The sequence below is a fragment of the Chelonia mydas genome, chromosome 5 (assembly GCF_015237465.2).
Source record: "Chelonia mydas isolate rCheMyd1 chromosome 5, rCheMyd1.pri.v2, whole genome shotgun sequence".
NCBI classification, from domain to species: Eukaryota; Metazoa; Chordata; order Testudines; family Cheloniidae; genus Chelonia; species Chelonia mydas.
The window spans coordinates 127,604,082-127,621,328 of NC_051245.2; the positions used below are offsets into that span (position 1 = coordinate 127,604,082).

The 17,247-nt window shown below is 38.5% G+C and overlaps 1 protein-coding gene across 5 annotated transcripts in view; it reads left to right on the forward strand.

Moving 5' to 3' along the window:
- HOOK3 (hook microtubule tethering protein 3) overlaps positions 1–17,247 on the forward strand; it is a 192,917-nt gene that overhangs the window by 32,564 nt on the left and 143,106 nt on the right. For all 5 annotated transcript variants that reach the window (XM_043546661.1, XM_043546660.1, XM_037902286.2 and 2 more), the window contains exons 3-5: positions 3,513–3,585; positions 13,171–13,221; positions 16,816–16,948. In XM_043546661.1, the coding sequence (XP_043402596.1) occupies positions 3,513–3,585; positions 13,171–13,221; positions 16,816–16,948 (257 nt within the window). The remainder of the gene's footprint in view (positions 1–3,512; positions 3,586–13,170; positions 13,222–16,815; positions 16,949–17,247) is intronic.

Genomic DNA, 17,247 nt, shown 5'->3' on the forward strand with positions numbered 1-17,247 from the left:
TAAATTTCAAACCAGCTGTCTCAAAGGAGAATGTAAAACTAGGGTGTCAGCATAAGGATGGGACTGCATCCTGAAGTGATTGAAGATGTCCATTAAGTGGCCTCCCGTAGCCATTAAATGACTGGGGTGGTAGGAGGAAAATCTTGCGGCAGAACACAGGAGAGTACAATAAGACTTCCTTGACAGCAAGGCACAGGTGATCATTCACTGCCCTCTTGATAAGTCACTCACATGAACCAATGCAGCATGGTCAGTAATCTGCTGAAAGATATAACAAGATCAACTTGGACACCTGACTTTTGTTCATAGCCGAGATCAACCAAAGATACTAGTGTAGTTTTTTAGGTTTATCCAGCCCTCATGTAACTGGAATCTATATCGTGCTACAGTTGTCCAGCTGATATTTTCTCACTAAATCTCCAGAATGGGGAGATTTGGGACTGAATGGAAAACAGAGTAAAACAAAAGATGGCTTCTTGTGCAAGGTGTTAAACACCACTTACTTTAAAAGAGGCTGGCATGATGCTTTCATGTAGTCATTAATAATCTTTGTCAATAGTGGAACCAAGCTTTCCTTCCTGGATTTACCTGCTCATGAGAGAGAGGGGTTGATTTCACAGCTAATTGGACAAAGTCTATTTCACAGACATAGTGAGCTCTATCAGCTAAACCAGATGAAACTCTACCATATATTTTGCATTTGCTGTTTCATGCTTTTGTACTCTTGTGTCCGTAGTCATGGATCTGAGCTATGTCTCTGAATGGGAGCAGTCTGGAGTCATAAGATTGCCTAGTACTTAAAATCATTCTTCCAGTTATGTGTTTGTAGATGCTGTCAGAGAAAAAGAAATATGCCTTAGCCTTCATCATAGTTTCCGTAGAGGAATGTGTAATATAGCACCTGGAATCTGTTGAGTTGAGACACTTTCACCATTGTGATCTTCTGTCTCCTTTGCCACGTAATCTATCACAGACCATCTGTTAACTCTGAGGACATTGTAGAGAAAGGGGATACCTGGGAGCTAGTGTAGCAGAAGAAAGAGGACAAAAATTTGTATGGTCTAGCCATCAAAGCACTAATCTAATGGTTGGCCAGCTGTATCTGAGTTTCGGGCTTTATTTGTATCACAAGGCACATTAGTGGATTTGATAGATTTAAAATAAATGGACCATCCCAAAAGATCACAAAGTGGTTAAGACTTAATAACCGATATACTTTTTTCATATAGGATTCACTTCAACACCATTGGATCAAACAAAGCAATAACAGTGCACAGTGGCAGCACAACCTTTTAAGTCCGCAATCTAAGAATACTTTTTCTTCTTGAAACTGCCTGGATGTTTACCCGTTTTGGAGACTCACTAGAGAAGTAGATCCTAATAGCCATACTCGTTCAAAAAGTGCCATCAGTTTTCTGGCTACTGGTGGTCAGATTTTGATTTTATATGTCATAAAAAATGTGGGACCCCCTATAGCAAAGTGCTCCGTGAAACTATGCTGGGGGGCATTGCTTTAATGCTGATTAAGATGCGGAAATGTCACCTACTAAATCACTAATTTTTTTTATTGTTGTTCCCTTTGTCTCTTCTTCGTTCTGTTTGGCTGTTTGCTTTCTGCTTCATTCTGAGTGAGTGTGAGAGAGAGAGAGAGAACATGATTTTGGATACTTGTTTACTGGAACTGACAGTTACATTTAGTTCCTGGCCTCTTTGTAGGTGGGAACATAACTGTCAAAATTCTATGTTGGAAAATGTGATTTTTGAATAAACGGTTACCAGTAAGAAACATTCGCTCTTTTTAGCTAGTCTCTGAACCTTGGGGAGAAAGCCCTAGCAGTTGCTCAGGGAAGATGTCTGCCAGAGGGATAGAAAACAGAGGTGAACAGAAAATATAATGGCAGATTATACAAAACAATAGCGTGCCCTCGTTGAGTACTGTTTTCTATCTTGGTTGCTTCACCTCAGGAGCCAAAGTTGGAAAAAACTTGAAAGAAGGGTGACTGTAAAAAAAGAGTTAAAGGTTTGACGGGGCTTACAAGGAAAATGCTTTTAAAATGCTGGGATTTTTATAGGATAGAAGGGAAAACAATTAAGCAGATGCTTAGAGGTAAATATAAACTAAGTGCTCTTTTTCAACTTTTTCCACTGTATGAGAATGGGTTTATTTGGGTTTTTTTGGTTGAAATTGAAGGGATTACATTTTTAAAGGAATATTTAAAGTTAGTATGTGGGAACTCACTGCTCCAGGAATTCATAAGAAGTACGTGTGTTTGGATTTAAAAAGTCTATTAATTGTATCAATAATAACATACAAGTATGCAAGCTAAATATGGTTATTGTAAGATAATTCAGACTTCATGATTCCAGGCATTAGGTGATTGCTTGTGAGGATTGGAAAGAAAATTTTCCATTTGCAGAACATGGTACAAATTGGCTAGGTGCTTTGTCCAGTTATGCTGGAAGAAGGACAGGAAATGTTTGATGTGGTTTAATTAGGCCGCAACTTTATTCTTAAATGTCTGGGAGTCCTGACAGATAAAAGTGTACAGTGCAGGTTATCATTTTAATATATACATGAGGGGCCATCCCGCTTACCCATCTTCATCCCCTGCCAACCCAGTTCTGGGACTTTGCCATCTCTCCCCCTTGAATGAGGGTGGGGGGCGGTTATAAAGAGGGAGGGGGTTGGCTCCCTACCATACCAATCATAGGAGCCCTGAACCATCCCCTCCCCTCCAATTCTGCTCTTTTAAAGAATACCTCCCTTAAATCGGTTACCAATCCTTTTTATCTGATCACTGTATCCCTTCCCTACGGAGTACCTACACTTGGACATCTACCCCACGTTTACATAAAGAGTTGCGACATCATAGCCTAACTATGTTCACCCTAACTAAGCTCCTCTAATCCTTCTGTGGGGAAGGTGAAAAAAAACCCACTTCACCTTGGCTAATGTGATGAGGGAAAAATTCTTTCTGTGCCCCCTGAAAAAGGAGCAAGCAGAGGAATGCCACAGCAGATCATGGTAAAACCCAGTATTTCACCACTTCTGTGGGTGGGAGGGTGGGTGCTGCTCTGTCTGGTCCAGGTAAAAGAGGGCTTTTCCTGCACCAGCATGGACCTATATAATTGCTCCTCTGTTCCAGTCACTGGCAGGGGGTGGGTCAGCATCCGAATGCTGACATGGTCTGCCACTGCAGCAGAAAGGCACTCGCTGTCTCTTTACCACTCAAAGGGGCACACACCTTTTACAATAAGCCAGACAATAGCCCCCACGGCTTAGGTGTCATTTTAAGAGTATTAGAGTCACCTCAAAAGTACTAGGTAAGTATTGGAGGCATTCGGATAACACTATGATGAGTGTGATATAAATATTTAGATAGACTATATTAATATCTATATGTGTATATGCATTTAAATGAACATCAGTATAGGATTCATCTGGAATCTCTAGCTTGTTAGTACTAGAAATTGGTGTTTTTAACATATATGCTAATTTTATTTATTTTCAGAGATCCAGCATACTTTGATGAAAACTGGTTAAACAGAATCAAAACAGAAGTAGGAGATAATTGGAGGCTAAAGGTATTTTCTTCATGCTTTGCTTTTCTACAGTCAGTATTTTAGTTCTTAATAAAATATTTTTTCAGTATTAACTTATTCCTAAATTAAAATATTAGCTTACAGTAGAAGATATCAAACTAACTATGGTAAATGTAATTAAGGATTTCTCATTATCTAAAGTTGTTGGCTCTTTTAGAGTTTAATTCAATGTCAAAAACCAAGTTAATGATGTAAATCCATTTCAGTAATTGGAGAAAATTTTATCAGAAAAATAAACCTTAAAAGAGCTTTGAAAATTTTTTTTAAAGAAAATTTCAACAGGTAGGAAATTTGAATGAAGGTAAAAAATAATTTTTTTTTTAATTGCTAAGTATGGAAATGCCCAACCAATTACCCTAAAAATCTTAAGTGCACTTCAGAAAAGACTGTGAAAAAATGACATCTTACTACTCTGCTTCTAAGGTATATTCAGTCATATCTATGATAAAGAGGTAAAATGATGCTACTCTTTACTACAGTGTCCACTCAACTGTGGAAGAGCAAACTATTCTGGTTTGGGTTTTGCATAATCATCAGATTTGTTAACTAATTTCTAGTTCCACAATCACTTGTGCAACTCAGTCACCTTGTAATAATATCTTCAATTACACTTTTTTACAAATCCTCAAGTCAATAGAGATTGCACAGGTGCAGTGGAGGGTAGTTTTCGACCTCCACAAACCAGAAAGAACACAGCTAGATGCTGAGATCCCAATGTGGGTTTGAGGAAAAATACCTTCAGTTGTAAGTTGAACAAATTTGATCTGAAGATCACTGAGATGTAATCAGATGTGCAGCCCTACAACGACAGGTTTCAGAGTAGAAGCCCTGTTAGTCTGTATCCTCAAAAAAACCAGGAGTACTTGTGGCACCTTAGAGACTAACAAATTTAATCCCATTTCAGGATAGAACCATAGGTGAAAGGTAAACTGCTATCAAAAAGTTGTTTGTGCCTCTTTATTGCTCTTCACCTTTTTCCATAATAAGGTTGTTTGCTTGTTTTTCCTCCTAGAAATAACAAGCCTCGACTGCTGTTTTTCTTGATCAACTGGAGAACCACTGTCCATAACATCACAATAGGCTGAAAGTTCAACTGCAGCTTTTGCAGCTCCCTGTTGAAATTGGGGGAAGGGAACTTTCTCATACCAGTTTGTCAGCAGTTTGAATTTGACATGAAGGGGAGTGTTCCCCCAAAAAAGTTTAAAGCAGCCGTATTAAACTCTTCCCCTCCTAAATGAAGAGAGGGAAAGCAGCTGAGGTTTGTCCGTTGATGTCAGAATCTTAGTAGTTTTTCAATCCTCCACTTTATAAATAAGAATGTGAAGAGCTAATACTTTTCATGCAAGGAGTGTACTAAAGGAAACAAACAAAAAAACCCCAACAACAATGCAACCTTTGAGACCTTCTTAAAAATAATAAAGGGCACAAACAAAATATTTAACTCTTCCTTTTGTAGCCTCGCCACTTGCAGGGATCCTTGATATAAGGAGTATGCATATCTGACAAGTAACACAGTTACAGTTTGTCTTCAGCTCTCTATATATTGGTCATTTGAAATGTGGTGAGTGGGGACATCTTCAGTATGTAAACTTCGATGGCTTACCTCCAGATTTAAGATGTCAATAGCATGTATCTGTGAACATCCTTAATAGTAAAAACAACAAGGAGTCCTTGTGGCACCTTAGAGACTAACAAATTTATTTGGGCATAAGCTTTTGTGGGCTATAACCCACTTCATCAGATGCATGGAGTAAAAAATACACTAGGCAGGTACAAATATACAGCACATGAAAAGATGAGAGTTGCCTTACCAAGTAGGGGGTCAGTGCTAACGAGGCCAATTCAATCAGGGTGGATGTGGCCCATTTCCAACGGTTGACAAGAAGGTGTGAGTATCAACCAAGTCTTTATTCGGGCCTAATTTGATGGTGTCAAGTTTGCAAATTAATTCCAGTTCTGCAGTTTCTCATTGAAGTCTGTTTTTGAAGTTTTTTTGTTAAAGCATTTTGTATACTATCCCACAAGGCTCTGTTATAGTGAATAGAAGAATATTCTGACTGTGTCAGGCACAAGATAGAGCTTTGTTCCCTGTCTCCAGTGTTGCATGGTGTAGTAGTCAAACACTTGCACTAGAAGTACAAATCAGTAAAGGTATCCAAGTCTGGGGAATAGATGATGAGGTAGAATACTATGCAGCTGATCTTGTTTTCCTGATGCACCCCCCACGCTGACGACATCCTACTCCTGGTGCCATTGTCATTGAGGAATTTAGTAAATTACATGGTTATAATTTGAACCTTTAAATCAGAGTTTTGATTGTACATTGGAGCTGTGCAAGAATGCATGGCTCAGTGCTACGTTAGCACACACTTGGATTAAGTATTTGATCATCATAATCTCTTTGAATTGGTCTGAAATCCAAATATTGAATTATTAGCCTTCTCACTTAATCAGTTTTAAAGTGATTTGAATCACTGGGCAAATTTACCAATAACTATGAAGGACAGAGTTGTCCTATTAAAAATGTAGTGTCCTCTTACTATACCAGTGGCAAATTTATCTGTATGATTGAATACTAAGGATTATTCTCAAATTCTGAAGGAACATAAATTGCATAGGCAGGTCTTAATATTCCCAGTGCAGAGCATACTTTTTGGCTTCAGAGACAGAGAAAAAGGGTAGGAAAAGACCATCGGGGACACATTATAGCACTGGGTATAGGCAGAGCTATATATACCAGAATTCATTCAACTAGGTAATGCACTGTATCTTAAAATGGACCAAATTTTTTTATTATGTTAAATGCCACTATATATGTCATTATATTTCTATGTAATAGAATTAAGGAAAGATGCCACATTTCATGTGCAAAATTTTGGATAACCACAGTCATTGGTAATCCATCTTTTCTATTGGTAATGAACATCCAGCTTATCATTTTGGTTTACAAAATAGGTTTTTTGTTTTTTTTGTAAAAATCTCTAAAAATGAAAAGATAATTATCTCTTGCCTTGCTTAGTGCAAGAGAAATCCACTTTGCATAATTATATTTTAGATTGCATGCAGAACAGAGATTTTTCTATTAAAAACACATTTTGGAAACAGAATGCCAATCATTGTAACTGGGAAACAGCACAAAAAAATATTTCATTCTGTTACCAAGGCCTTGCAGTTGTGAACTTCCCTAAACCACAAACTTCAATATTTCAGTATTCAAAAGATAGAGGAATACCATTATCTGAGGAGGACTGGTCAGTTTGAAAAGCGGTTGATAACATTACTGTGCATAATGACTTGAGACAGACGCAAATGTCCATAGGTGTTTTATTTCATCACATTTTATGTCTGTGCAGAATATTATTGAATGTGTGGGGGATGGGAACAAAAACTTGGATAATGTCCTCTTTTTCTCATTCACTATGGTAGTGTTCAGAAATTCATAAATTTGGGGGAAAAGTTGAACAATAAGTTCCCAGTTATCTCCTGTTTGATCCCTAGATATTTTTGCTTTTTGTCCTAGATATTTGCCTGGGCAATCAGACTGCAGCATTTGTTTAAAAATGTCATTTATTTCCATTAGTACTAGCAGACTGTGTGCTCAAATATTGGGTAACATTGTCTAACCTTATAATGATAGTTTCTGTTAGACTTTCTACCACTAGAACAGAACATTGGATGTCTTGTGGAAAGGGAGGACATTTTCAAAGATGAATGGCTCTCAGTTTGAAACAGTTTAGGCAAAATGGAATAATCTATTAAATTATGATATAGACTATAGACAAACCTGGACTCTTGAAAACTATTTTTTTTTATTCTTGTTCTAGTGTAGTTTTATACCACTTTGTGATACTTTGATTATTTAATTCTCTGTTTGTGCAGCAGCACTAATAAAGTTTGGTTTTAAAAAATGATGACGGCTGGACCTGAGTTAGGTGTGTCCTATCCCACCAGCACTCTGTCTTACATTAAATAAATTGGACCTGTTTTCCAAGCCCTAAGATCACATTGACATTGAGTTGTTTGTTCCACTGCCCCAGCTGGGTGGGATGTAACAAGCATAGAACTGGGTACCATCACCATTCATTATAGTCCTTTCCATGGTCTACTATCATCCTACATAAGAGAGTCCTCTGGGAGAGGAGCAGTTGCTTATAAATTACCCTTTCAGTTCTCTCAGACAGATAGGAACAGAACCTCCTGCTAGGATCGGCAGGTAAGACTGCAGAATCTCATGATCATCCACATGAAAGGCTGTGAATTGGTCTGAAAGAGCCTGCACGGATACTTATCTTCATGGCAAGAAGGCGATCAGTGATTAACACAATTGGCTTAGTTTCCACTAAGCCCCAGCTTCTGAACCAGTGCTGCTTCTTTGAGTGATGGTCCCTATTGTGTATTCCACACATGCCATGCATTTGGTTCCAGAAGTGTTTCCAAAGTGTGCCAACTTAGCTACTTTGTCACTAGATTTAGTGACTTTTTGGTTTCCTTAGTGAGGAAATAATTGTCAACGTGACCAGTGACAAATCTAGTGACTTTCACTGCTGGTTACAGTGACATTCAGAGAAATAAATCACCAATATGTATCACCAAATCAGTCACAAACAGCTCAATAGTGTTAATAAAATCATTTCCATTCTCTTCTTATGACATTCTGTTGCACACCAAGTTAATGTCATTATGTCTCAGTTGTTGTGACAATACTGCTATATAGGTCAGAATGCTGGAGTATGCGGAAGATTGATAAATGAAAGATACTGACTGCAGAAATGAACTGGCTGAGGGGAATACTGAGAATTTCAAGACTGCAGAAAATAATAAATGAAGTGATAAGAAAACAGGGCAAGAAGTAACTCTGTTACAGAAGATTCAAGAAAGACTGCAGTGGTTTGGACATGTGCCTAAGATGCATCTAGGGAGGATACCGTACATGGCAATTCCTATCCGAGTGTAAGAAACTAGAAATAGAGGTTTCAGAGTAACAGCCATGTTAGGCTGTATTCGCAAAAAGAAAAGGAGTACTTGTGGCACCTTAGAGACTAACCAATTTATTTGAGCATAAGCTTTCGTGAGCATAAAGCTTATGCTCAAATAAATTGGTTAGTCTCTAAGGTGCCACAAGTACTCCTTTTCTTTTTTAGAAATAGAGGAAGACCGAGGGTGCATTGGATAGACACGGTAAAGAATGACACAGAAGAGAAAGTTTTAAAAATGAACAGAGAGGTGAAGCTGGTACAAGATGAAGTGGTAGAAAGACTTCAGTCAGTCTCATTGTTGCTGCTGAGCTGATGGGCAGGAATCAAAGATGTAATGGTAGGACTTGTATCCCACCTTTAGGTCAGGGACTGTAGTGCAAACACTTGAGTGTGTTTAATCCATCCAGCAGAGAGCAGTATGCTATATGTAGTTTGTATATGGAATTACTTCTGTCATTGCTTGACTGAATGCCCCTTTGTTTTCTAAAGCTCTGAAACAATATAATTATATTCTCCCCTCAGTCCTGGTGTTTAACTTTTACAAATTAATCAGTTGCTCTTAGCACTTGCTTTGCTTCCCTATTGTGATATAAATGTTTTTGTCACTGTATTTGAAATTTCTCCTTAAAATGTGTGTTGTGACTGGAAGGTGATGTTAATATTGCTACTGAGTCGAATTTAAAATAGAAAACAGTTGCACTAATTTCCTACGCTGATTGGCCCTTGGCAGCAGCTATATTCCAGCATATTTGCTGTAAGCCACTAAAAATGTCCCTTCCCTGCTGGACTCATGATTAGTGTTAGATGTTAGACCAGTCTAAGTTGGAGTTACTTGTATTATGGTGGGTCTTACGATTGGCTGGTTGTGTGTTTTACCATGGTGTTGCAGCAAACACTTGAACGGGATGTATCAAGGTATTGATTGTTATGGAGATAGAAAGATGGGGTCATGGAGATCAGATGTTGGGTTTCTTTTCAGTCACCTCTGTCTTAGGCGCTCTCTAACCACCCTAGTCTTGGTAGCAGATGAGCTGCAATCTCCTACTCAAAAAGGGGTGAAATCTGGGCTGGGGGTTATATGGAAGGAAGATGATCACTTTCTTTTTGATTAGGGGATCTTGATTCACATGGGGAAAAGGGTAGTATTTTTCATTTTATTTCTTTGTCACTTTTGGGAAATACTCAAGGTCCCTATGTACTCTGAGGTAAACTGGACTTAATTCTGCAGCATGGCCCTTGGTTTCTATGGCACTTCAGTGCAGCGGGCTGGAAATTTTGCGGCAGCCTCAGGTAAATTCAAAATTGGAGGTTTTTAATGAATCATTTATGAAAATGAATAATACAATCAGTACAGCATTCCTTATCGTGTTCGATTTAATATTAAAATCAAGTAATTTACCTTTCCCCTAAATTTTAAATTTGCTGCAGATTTTTGTAATGAAAATGCATAACTGCTGTGAACATCTTTTTTCCAGAGGTGGTGGGTATGGATGCCTTGGCAGTTGGAACTTTTGACACCAGAGAAGGTGTGAGAGGTTGTTTAGGATTGTGGAATTAATGACAATTCTTTGTTCAGTCTCACATCATTAGAGAGCTTGGAATAGCTGCAGTATGCAGTTTGCTCTGCAGTATCTCCAGTTTCTCATTTTAGGCTGATCATGATTTAAAAAATCCAAGTAGATAGCATTTTTTCTAGTCTGATTTGAGATTTCATGGTCATCATGACACCCATAAACCTATCTCAGGTGTTTTTAGCTCACATTTGTGCTTTTGGGGATGGAGGGTCTGTTTCATTGTTTAGCCAGTGGAGAGTGATTGAGCTGAATGGCTTTCAGAGCTCTCTGTTGGCTAACTCTGTTGTTGGCCAAGTAGGTCATCACAGTGTGCCCTTTAATATCAGTACAGTGGTTCCTAAATTTTCTCTGCATTATCTTCTTAGGTCTTGTTGGAATACAGATGACTTGTGGCACTGCTTAGAGTGCTCTTTACTGGGTTACGTATAGAGTGTGTTTATAATCTTCTCCCATCACTCTAAAGGACATGAAGAGTTATTCCCCCTCCTGGCCATAGTGTCTACAAAGCTATGACATCTATGAGTGACTATTGACTGGTACATAGGTTGGTGAATCCTAGCTGCCTACATTCAGAAGCAGTTTCTCATGAATAGTTTTCTATCTACATCATGGACAAATAGAAAGGATTGAGACGGGATTAACTCCTTTCGGGGGCAGATGCAAAATCTTCTTTGGTTGCAGTTTTGGCCAGTCTAACTTGCTGAGGTACTAAGGGAGCTTCTATCTTTGACTGAGAGCCAGGCCCCTCATAGTTAGTAAAATCAAGTTGGGGGTGATGTTAGGTCTTTTTTTTGGCAGGGCTGACAGGCCTTCCAGGGTTGAGGTCATCTGCTACCACAAATGTAAAAAGGAAGGGACACACTTTAAGTTTGGTATAATTAGAGATGTAACCAAAACATGTCCCTTAGAGCTCCAGTATGTGTTAAATCCACAGCCAGGCTTTCTTTCTCTCTCTCTCTCTCTCTCTCTCTCCTATTTACCCCACTTCGTAGGAGATAAAATTTCTTGTTCTTCGAGTATGTGTCGGTGTGGATCCCACTCTATATGTGCATGCCGCTCAAGGATGTGAGATCAGAATCTTTGAACAGCAGTGTCCATTGGGCCATGCCTGCACCCCACAAGTCCTCGTCCCCACTCCCTCATGAGGGCATAAAGGTCAGCAGAGTGGTCAGATCCATCCTTCAGGTCTCTCTTGCTGACTGTGGCAGCGAGACAGAACCAGGCTATATATGCCTGCTACCCTTTAGCTAATAACAAGTAAAGAGAGGAAATACTCTAGGTAGATAACTAGGGTTAATTCTCGTCAGAAAATTCTTTTAATTTTCTTGCAAACCTCCTTCCTTGCCACTCCCAAAAATTATTTATTATTCAGTACTCTTCACCACAACCACTATCATAGTGGCTTCAAAACCTGTCGATCTCACAAATGACACATTCTCCTCACAGATGGAGGTAGCCATGGTCTGTTCTGTTTAGGTGAAAGCCGTATGACTGACCATTGCACTGTCTGCCAGTCTTTCTCATCAGAAATGAGAAAATCTGGAGACACTGGACTAAAACTATTTCTGTTGGAGCAGTCTGTGAGGGGCACTTTTAGACCCAGAAGAATAGGCATCAGGCTGCAAGATGAGACCTTGTACCTCCAGGTCCAGTTAATTAGAGCCTTTGTGAGCTGCAATGCAGCTCTGAAGGCAAATTCCAATAAGGCAGCTGACACTGTACTGATTGGCTGTCCATGACTGCCCAAGTCAGCTTATCGCTGATGGCTGTTCCGGCACCAAAAGACTGAGATGTATCCTCCACTTGGAATCAAAGTAGACCAGAACACCAAACGGGCCATGGTTCCTAGCACCAGTGCTTTTACCTCCTGTAAAAAGGGAAAAGCTCAGAGGCCTAAGAAAAGATCATTTGCCTTCGGTCTCCTGCTGGGAATTTGGCAGAAAGTCCTTTAGTAATACAGGGCAAGTGACATGGTATTGATTCCTGGCCCAGTACTAAGTAGTACCAAAACAACCCGTGTACCTACATCTGCTACTGATACCTTGGCACTGGCAAGCAAAGCCCTAATGGATCCAGCAGACCAACTATTGTTGGAAGTCACTGCTTATCTGGTACCATCTTCTGTATTGAGGATGTTACTCTTGGCACTAACTCTGATGTCTAAATTCTCAGTACTGACAGTACCCCCAGAGTTCAGCACCTACTTTAGCGGAAATCTACTCCTTTTCTTTCCCTCCGACTAGCCTAGAGCCTTCCCCTCTCCCCCATTCACCGAGATCAGGAAATAGTTCACCCTCTCATTTTGGAGCTCCAGCTTCCCCATCACTTTCATGACACTGGCTTAAACAGTGCTACCCTTACAATTTTTCACCATGGCCTGAGTCAAAGCCCATTCCAGTCAGTAGGAATTTTTGTCATTCACTTCATTGTGCTCCATTGGCTGGCGTTGACTTTGGATCAGGCCCACATCATAGGACAATCATATATAATGATCATAACGAATTATTGATTCCGGCAAGATACTTTTCACTAGAAATACAAATGGACTTACATTTGTGTATGTGATTCTGCTTACAGTATTACTTGTGATTTTCTTAGCCTGCTGTATACCTACACAATTGTTTTTATATATTTATATAAATACAGTAGAATTTCAATTTTACTAAAACCAGCCTTACAAATGACCAGTTACATAAATAATTTTTCCAGAAAGGGGGGAAAAAATCACGTAATGAAAGTGATGTCGATGAACAAGTCGACATCTCTTCACATTCCAATTTCTTCAGTGGATGGGAAGTATCTTTGCAGTGGTGTAAAGAACAAGACGACGACGACGAGGTAGTGCACCATACTGCAATTTATGCACCATACCTACTGTAATTTTGAGAGGTACAATTTTTTGAGCATTTCAATTTTATAAACATCAGTCCCCAATTAGTTTGTAAAATTAGAGTTTCTACTGTATCTTAAATTCAGTGGCTTTCTATATTTTAATTTCTCTCTCTTCCATCAAACAGATAAGCAATCTGAAGAAAATTTTAAAAGGAATACTGGATTATAATCATGAGGTAAGAACTATTTCTCAGTGCTCTATACAGACCTTTCCTTTTGCTGAATATATTCATTATGCTTGTTGAACATGTTACAGAATATTGTTTCGTTTAGCATTAGGTCCAGATATATCACATGTGCTCAGCACCCAGCAGCTCCCATTGGAGCTGAGCTCTTTCAAAAAATCTGTCCCTTTCCTTATGAAATGAAATTGTTCATTTTTCTAAATAGCTATTCTGTATCTTATCCGCCCTTCCATACTCTTTAAACCTATTCTACCAAAATAAATGAACTCATCATGGACTATCCTTGAGTACTAAACTGCTCCAAAGCTTTATTGCATGCTTCATCAAATATGCCACTAAGGAACAAACCCAACTTCCAAATTGTGTTGAAAATAAAAACACTAATAATCTTAAGCATCTTGACATGAAAATAGTAGATGTTCTTGGTGACTCCATATTGGAGCTGAATGCATAAAAAATAAAGCTTGTCTGTCTGACTTTCTCCTCTGCTCCTAGTAAAGACTATCGCTTTCATTTTTTTCTATGGGGAAAATAATTGAGGTGGGGAGAGAGGAGTTAGTTAAAAGTTTTAATTTTGGACTGTTAGAGATCTACTATTGTGGCAAGTGTGTTCTATGGGGAAGCTCTTGTGCTGCTTGTCTCCAAGACTGCACTCCATGGGAAGGAAAACAAGATATATTTATTCCCTGCTATGTGCTGAGGTAGCTGGTGCATTAAGAATGCAGTGAAACAGGCACATTATGGGATACTCCAAGCACTTGTTTTCTGTCTGAACAGTATAAATATTCTAGAGAGGAGGAAGATAATACATTTGCTAAGACTTTTGGGGAGGGGGCAACATTTTCAAAAATGTTAGACTAACGTTAGACTCCCAAATTCAAACTTAACAGACTGATTTTCGGAACTTCTGAGTATCACGTTAAAGTTAGCTCATGTTAAAGTCTCAGGAGGGTAGGAATTCAGAACTCTGATGTTTCTGAGCAAACATGCCAAGTCCTGTTATCTGCTCAGAATGAATCTATCAGAAAGACATACATACATTTTTCTTGGGAATTATTATCTGCTATGTAACAACCCCATATGGATCCTTTTCCATGCCTTGCACACACACTGCTTGCTACCTTCACTTGTCAATCTGGGTTTAAAAGAATCTTCTTTTACACTTCATTCGGCAGATATTTCTTTCATGGTCATGTTGAAGGAAGAGCAGTTAGTCCACAGCCTCTGGGTTTGTGAGAGCTTGATGCATTATAAAAGTTCCTTATATCCTAGAATACCAATGTTGTATTTACAGAATGATGTCAGCTCCTTTTTAAGCCACTAAGTATGTGTAAGTTTAAGTTTCTGACATGGTAAATTTATTTTAGAAAGTCAGTGACTTGAATTCAGAAAATGACTGAGCTTCAAGCTTTAGTGACTGATCCATTAAGTACGAAATTCTTCAAAAATAAGATGCATCTGTGCAACATCCCAGATTGCTTCCAAAAGTGCATGGTGATGAAGATCCACTTACATTTGTCAGTTGTCCTGCCTACATTTTTCTCATCTGAGTGGACATCCTGGCAAAGTCCTTCTGCACAAGCTAGATGTGAAAAGATTAGGCTTTTACCTAGCATAGACAAAAGCCTTGGAGAATTAGAGCACTTTTTTTGTTTCATTTTACAGTAACTCAATAGTTTATGGAGTATCCAAGGGGATTCTAATGGCTGTCATAAAGCATCCTGCACTATTACAGCCTCGCAGGAGAACAGGTTGATGGTCCTGTCCAGGATCCTGTGTACTTTATGATCTCCAAAGAAGTTGCCATAGACTATTCCTCTTCCCAGAGAATTCTGCTGTAAAATCTAAGCTTCCGCTATTTTCCTTAAAGTTTCTAGTATTTGTGCAAAGAAGACTTTTCATCTGTCAGAGTCCAAACCAATATGGTGGTTGTTTCCTGAGGCTGCTAAATCCTCAAATAGCTATGACTCATTCCTTTTACATTTCAGTGGGGTATCGACACTGGCGCCTAATTTTAACATACCATTTTGACAGCAATATGCAGCTAACATGTTTGTTTCACAATCCCAAACCCATGTCCTCATAGTGCCAAATGACATATCTCCTACCCAGCTTCCCTAAGAGCATCTACAAAGCAATATAAAAATCTGCATCACATTTTAAAGGTTGGGGCAATGTCAAAATTGGATATCAAAATAACCATTCAAGAAATACTGTATTGATTATATTATTCATTTTCTGTTTTATTTAATAAAAATATTCTTTTTTCAATTTACCTGGGTCTGCTACAGAATTCACATTTTAGGTCACTGGAGTGACAGAAAAATGAGGGAACCTTGCCCAAGAATTTAGGTCCAGTTTGCCACATAGTACACGGGCATTAGACATGTTAATGCCCATTCTTTGGGCAAGACTTCTAAGGCAGCAAATCTCTGTTGTCTTTTTAAAACAACTTGATTTGCAAGACAGTGGTTTAGTATTCTTATACATACATTTACTAGATACTATTATGTAAATATCTTTTCCAAAGCTATTTTTTGGCTTAAAAAATCAGCAAATAAATTACACATTCCTTTCACAGTCACTCTTTTTTCCTCCGTTTGCATTTTTGATCTGTTAAATTGACTGTTTTTTTTCTATCTGCAATTTATGTGCTAAAAGTTTGACTCATCCCAATTTTCATAGTAATATTTTCAACTCTTACAAAGCTTTTTCTGATCTAGCAGAACTGCTTAATTCTCCCAACTAATGCTCATTAATGTGTAAATCCTTCTAGATTGTAAATTGGCTTACAATAATTGTATGTCAGGTATGATTCTCTTCTCTTTCAGCTTCTTTCCATTCTTTCTCCCTGCTTCTATGTCAAGCATTTTTTTCCTTTTATGACCACCTTTCTGCTATTCAGTTTGTCTTGTACCATTTCAGACTGTTTCCACAGATTGAAAATCAGTTGTCTTACATCTTGGATTTGCTAAATGTCTTTTGGACCAGGCCTGTAAAACTGGTAGACCAAGGGATTAGTGACAGTTTTACAGTCTTTTGTTTTGTCATCCATCAGGGCTAGACACACACATTATATCTTTGGAATTTTAGCTTTCCACTTCTGTGATTTACAGCTTATTTCCCAGATGCAATTAAATTATTCTGTCTGATGACATATTTTTGTATCTGAAGAATTCTTTATTTGAATTGTAGAAAACAACTTCATTTTTTTAAAAGTCCATCAGACAGGTACTGTTGGTCAGCTGTCTTTTGAACTTCCTCATGTTACTGTCTTCTTTGCTGGCCTTTCCCAACCTGGAAGAACAGATCTGTAGTGGTGAGAGTAGTTGTTTGTTGGTATTAGTTGAGACAGCCTTCTCTGGATTCTCTGAAAGACTGGTTGTATCAAATTATGTAGATGAAATTTGTGTTGTAGAATTCTGTCCAAAGGTAAGTGGGCTGAGGTTATCCAATTTATTTTGCTTGAGACTCGAAGTTGGGTTTGAAAACTTTGCCAGAGATCGAAGGTGAGCTCTTTCTACTGGCTTCTTGCCTTATCTACATATTTTGATACATATATATATATGTTGTGTCTTTGTGCAGATTTTAGGGCAGCAGATTAATGACTTTACCCTTCCTGATGTTAACCTGATTGGAGAGCACTCAGATGTTGCAGAGCTTGGAAGAATGCTTCAGCTCATTTTGGGATGTGCTGTGAATTGTGAGCAGAAGCAAGGTAATCAATTTTAAATATACATTATTCTCTCTGTGTAGTTAATGCAAGTCAGACTTGCTATATAAATGATGTGGGGAAAACGGTGTGTCTGGGATTGTTGTCAGAGGCACAGTTTATTTTTCTGTGGGTCATGACTTCATTTTGTCTTATTGATGATAGTTGACATCACATTATAAGCTTCATTTGAGTTTGCAAGCTGGAACTGTGGAGCTGGTTATGTATGCTTCTGATGTATATATTTCCTTTTGGTTCCATGAATAGAAATGAAAAATAGTTTCACAGATGAAAACTACTGAACC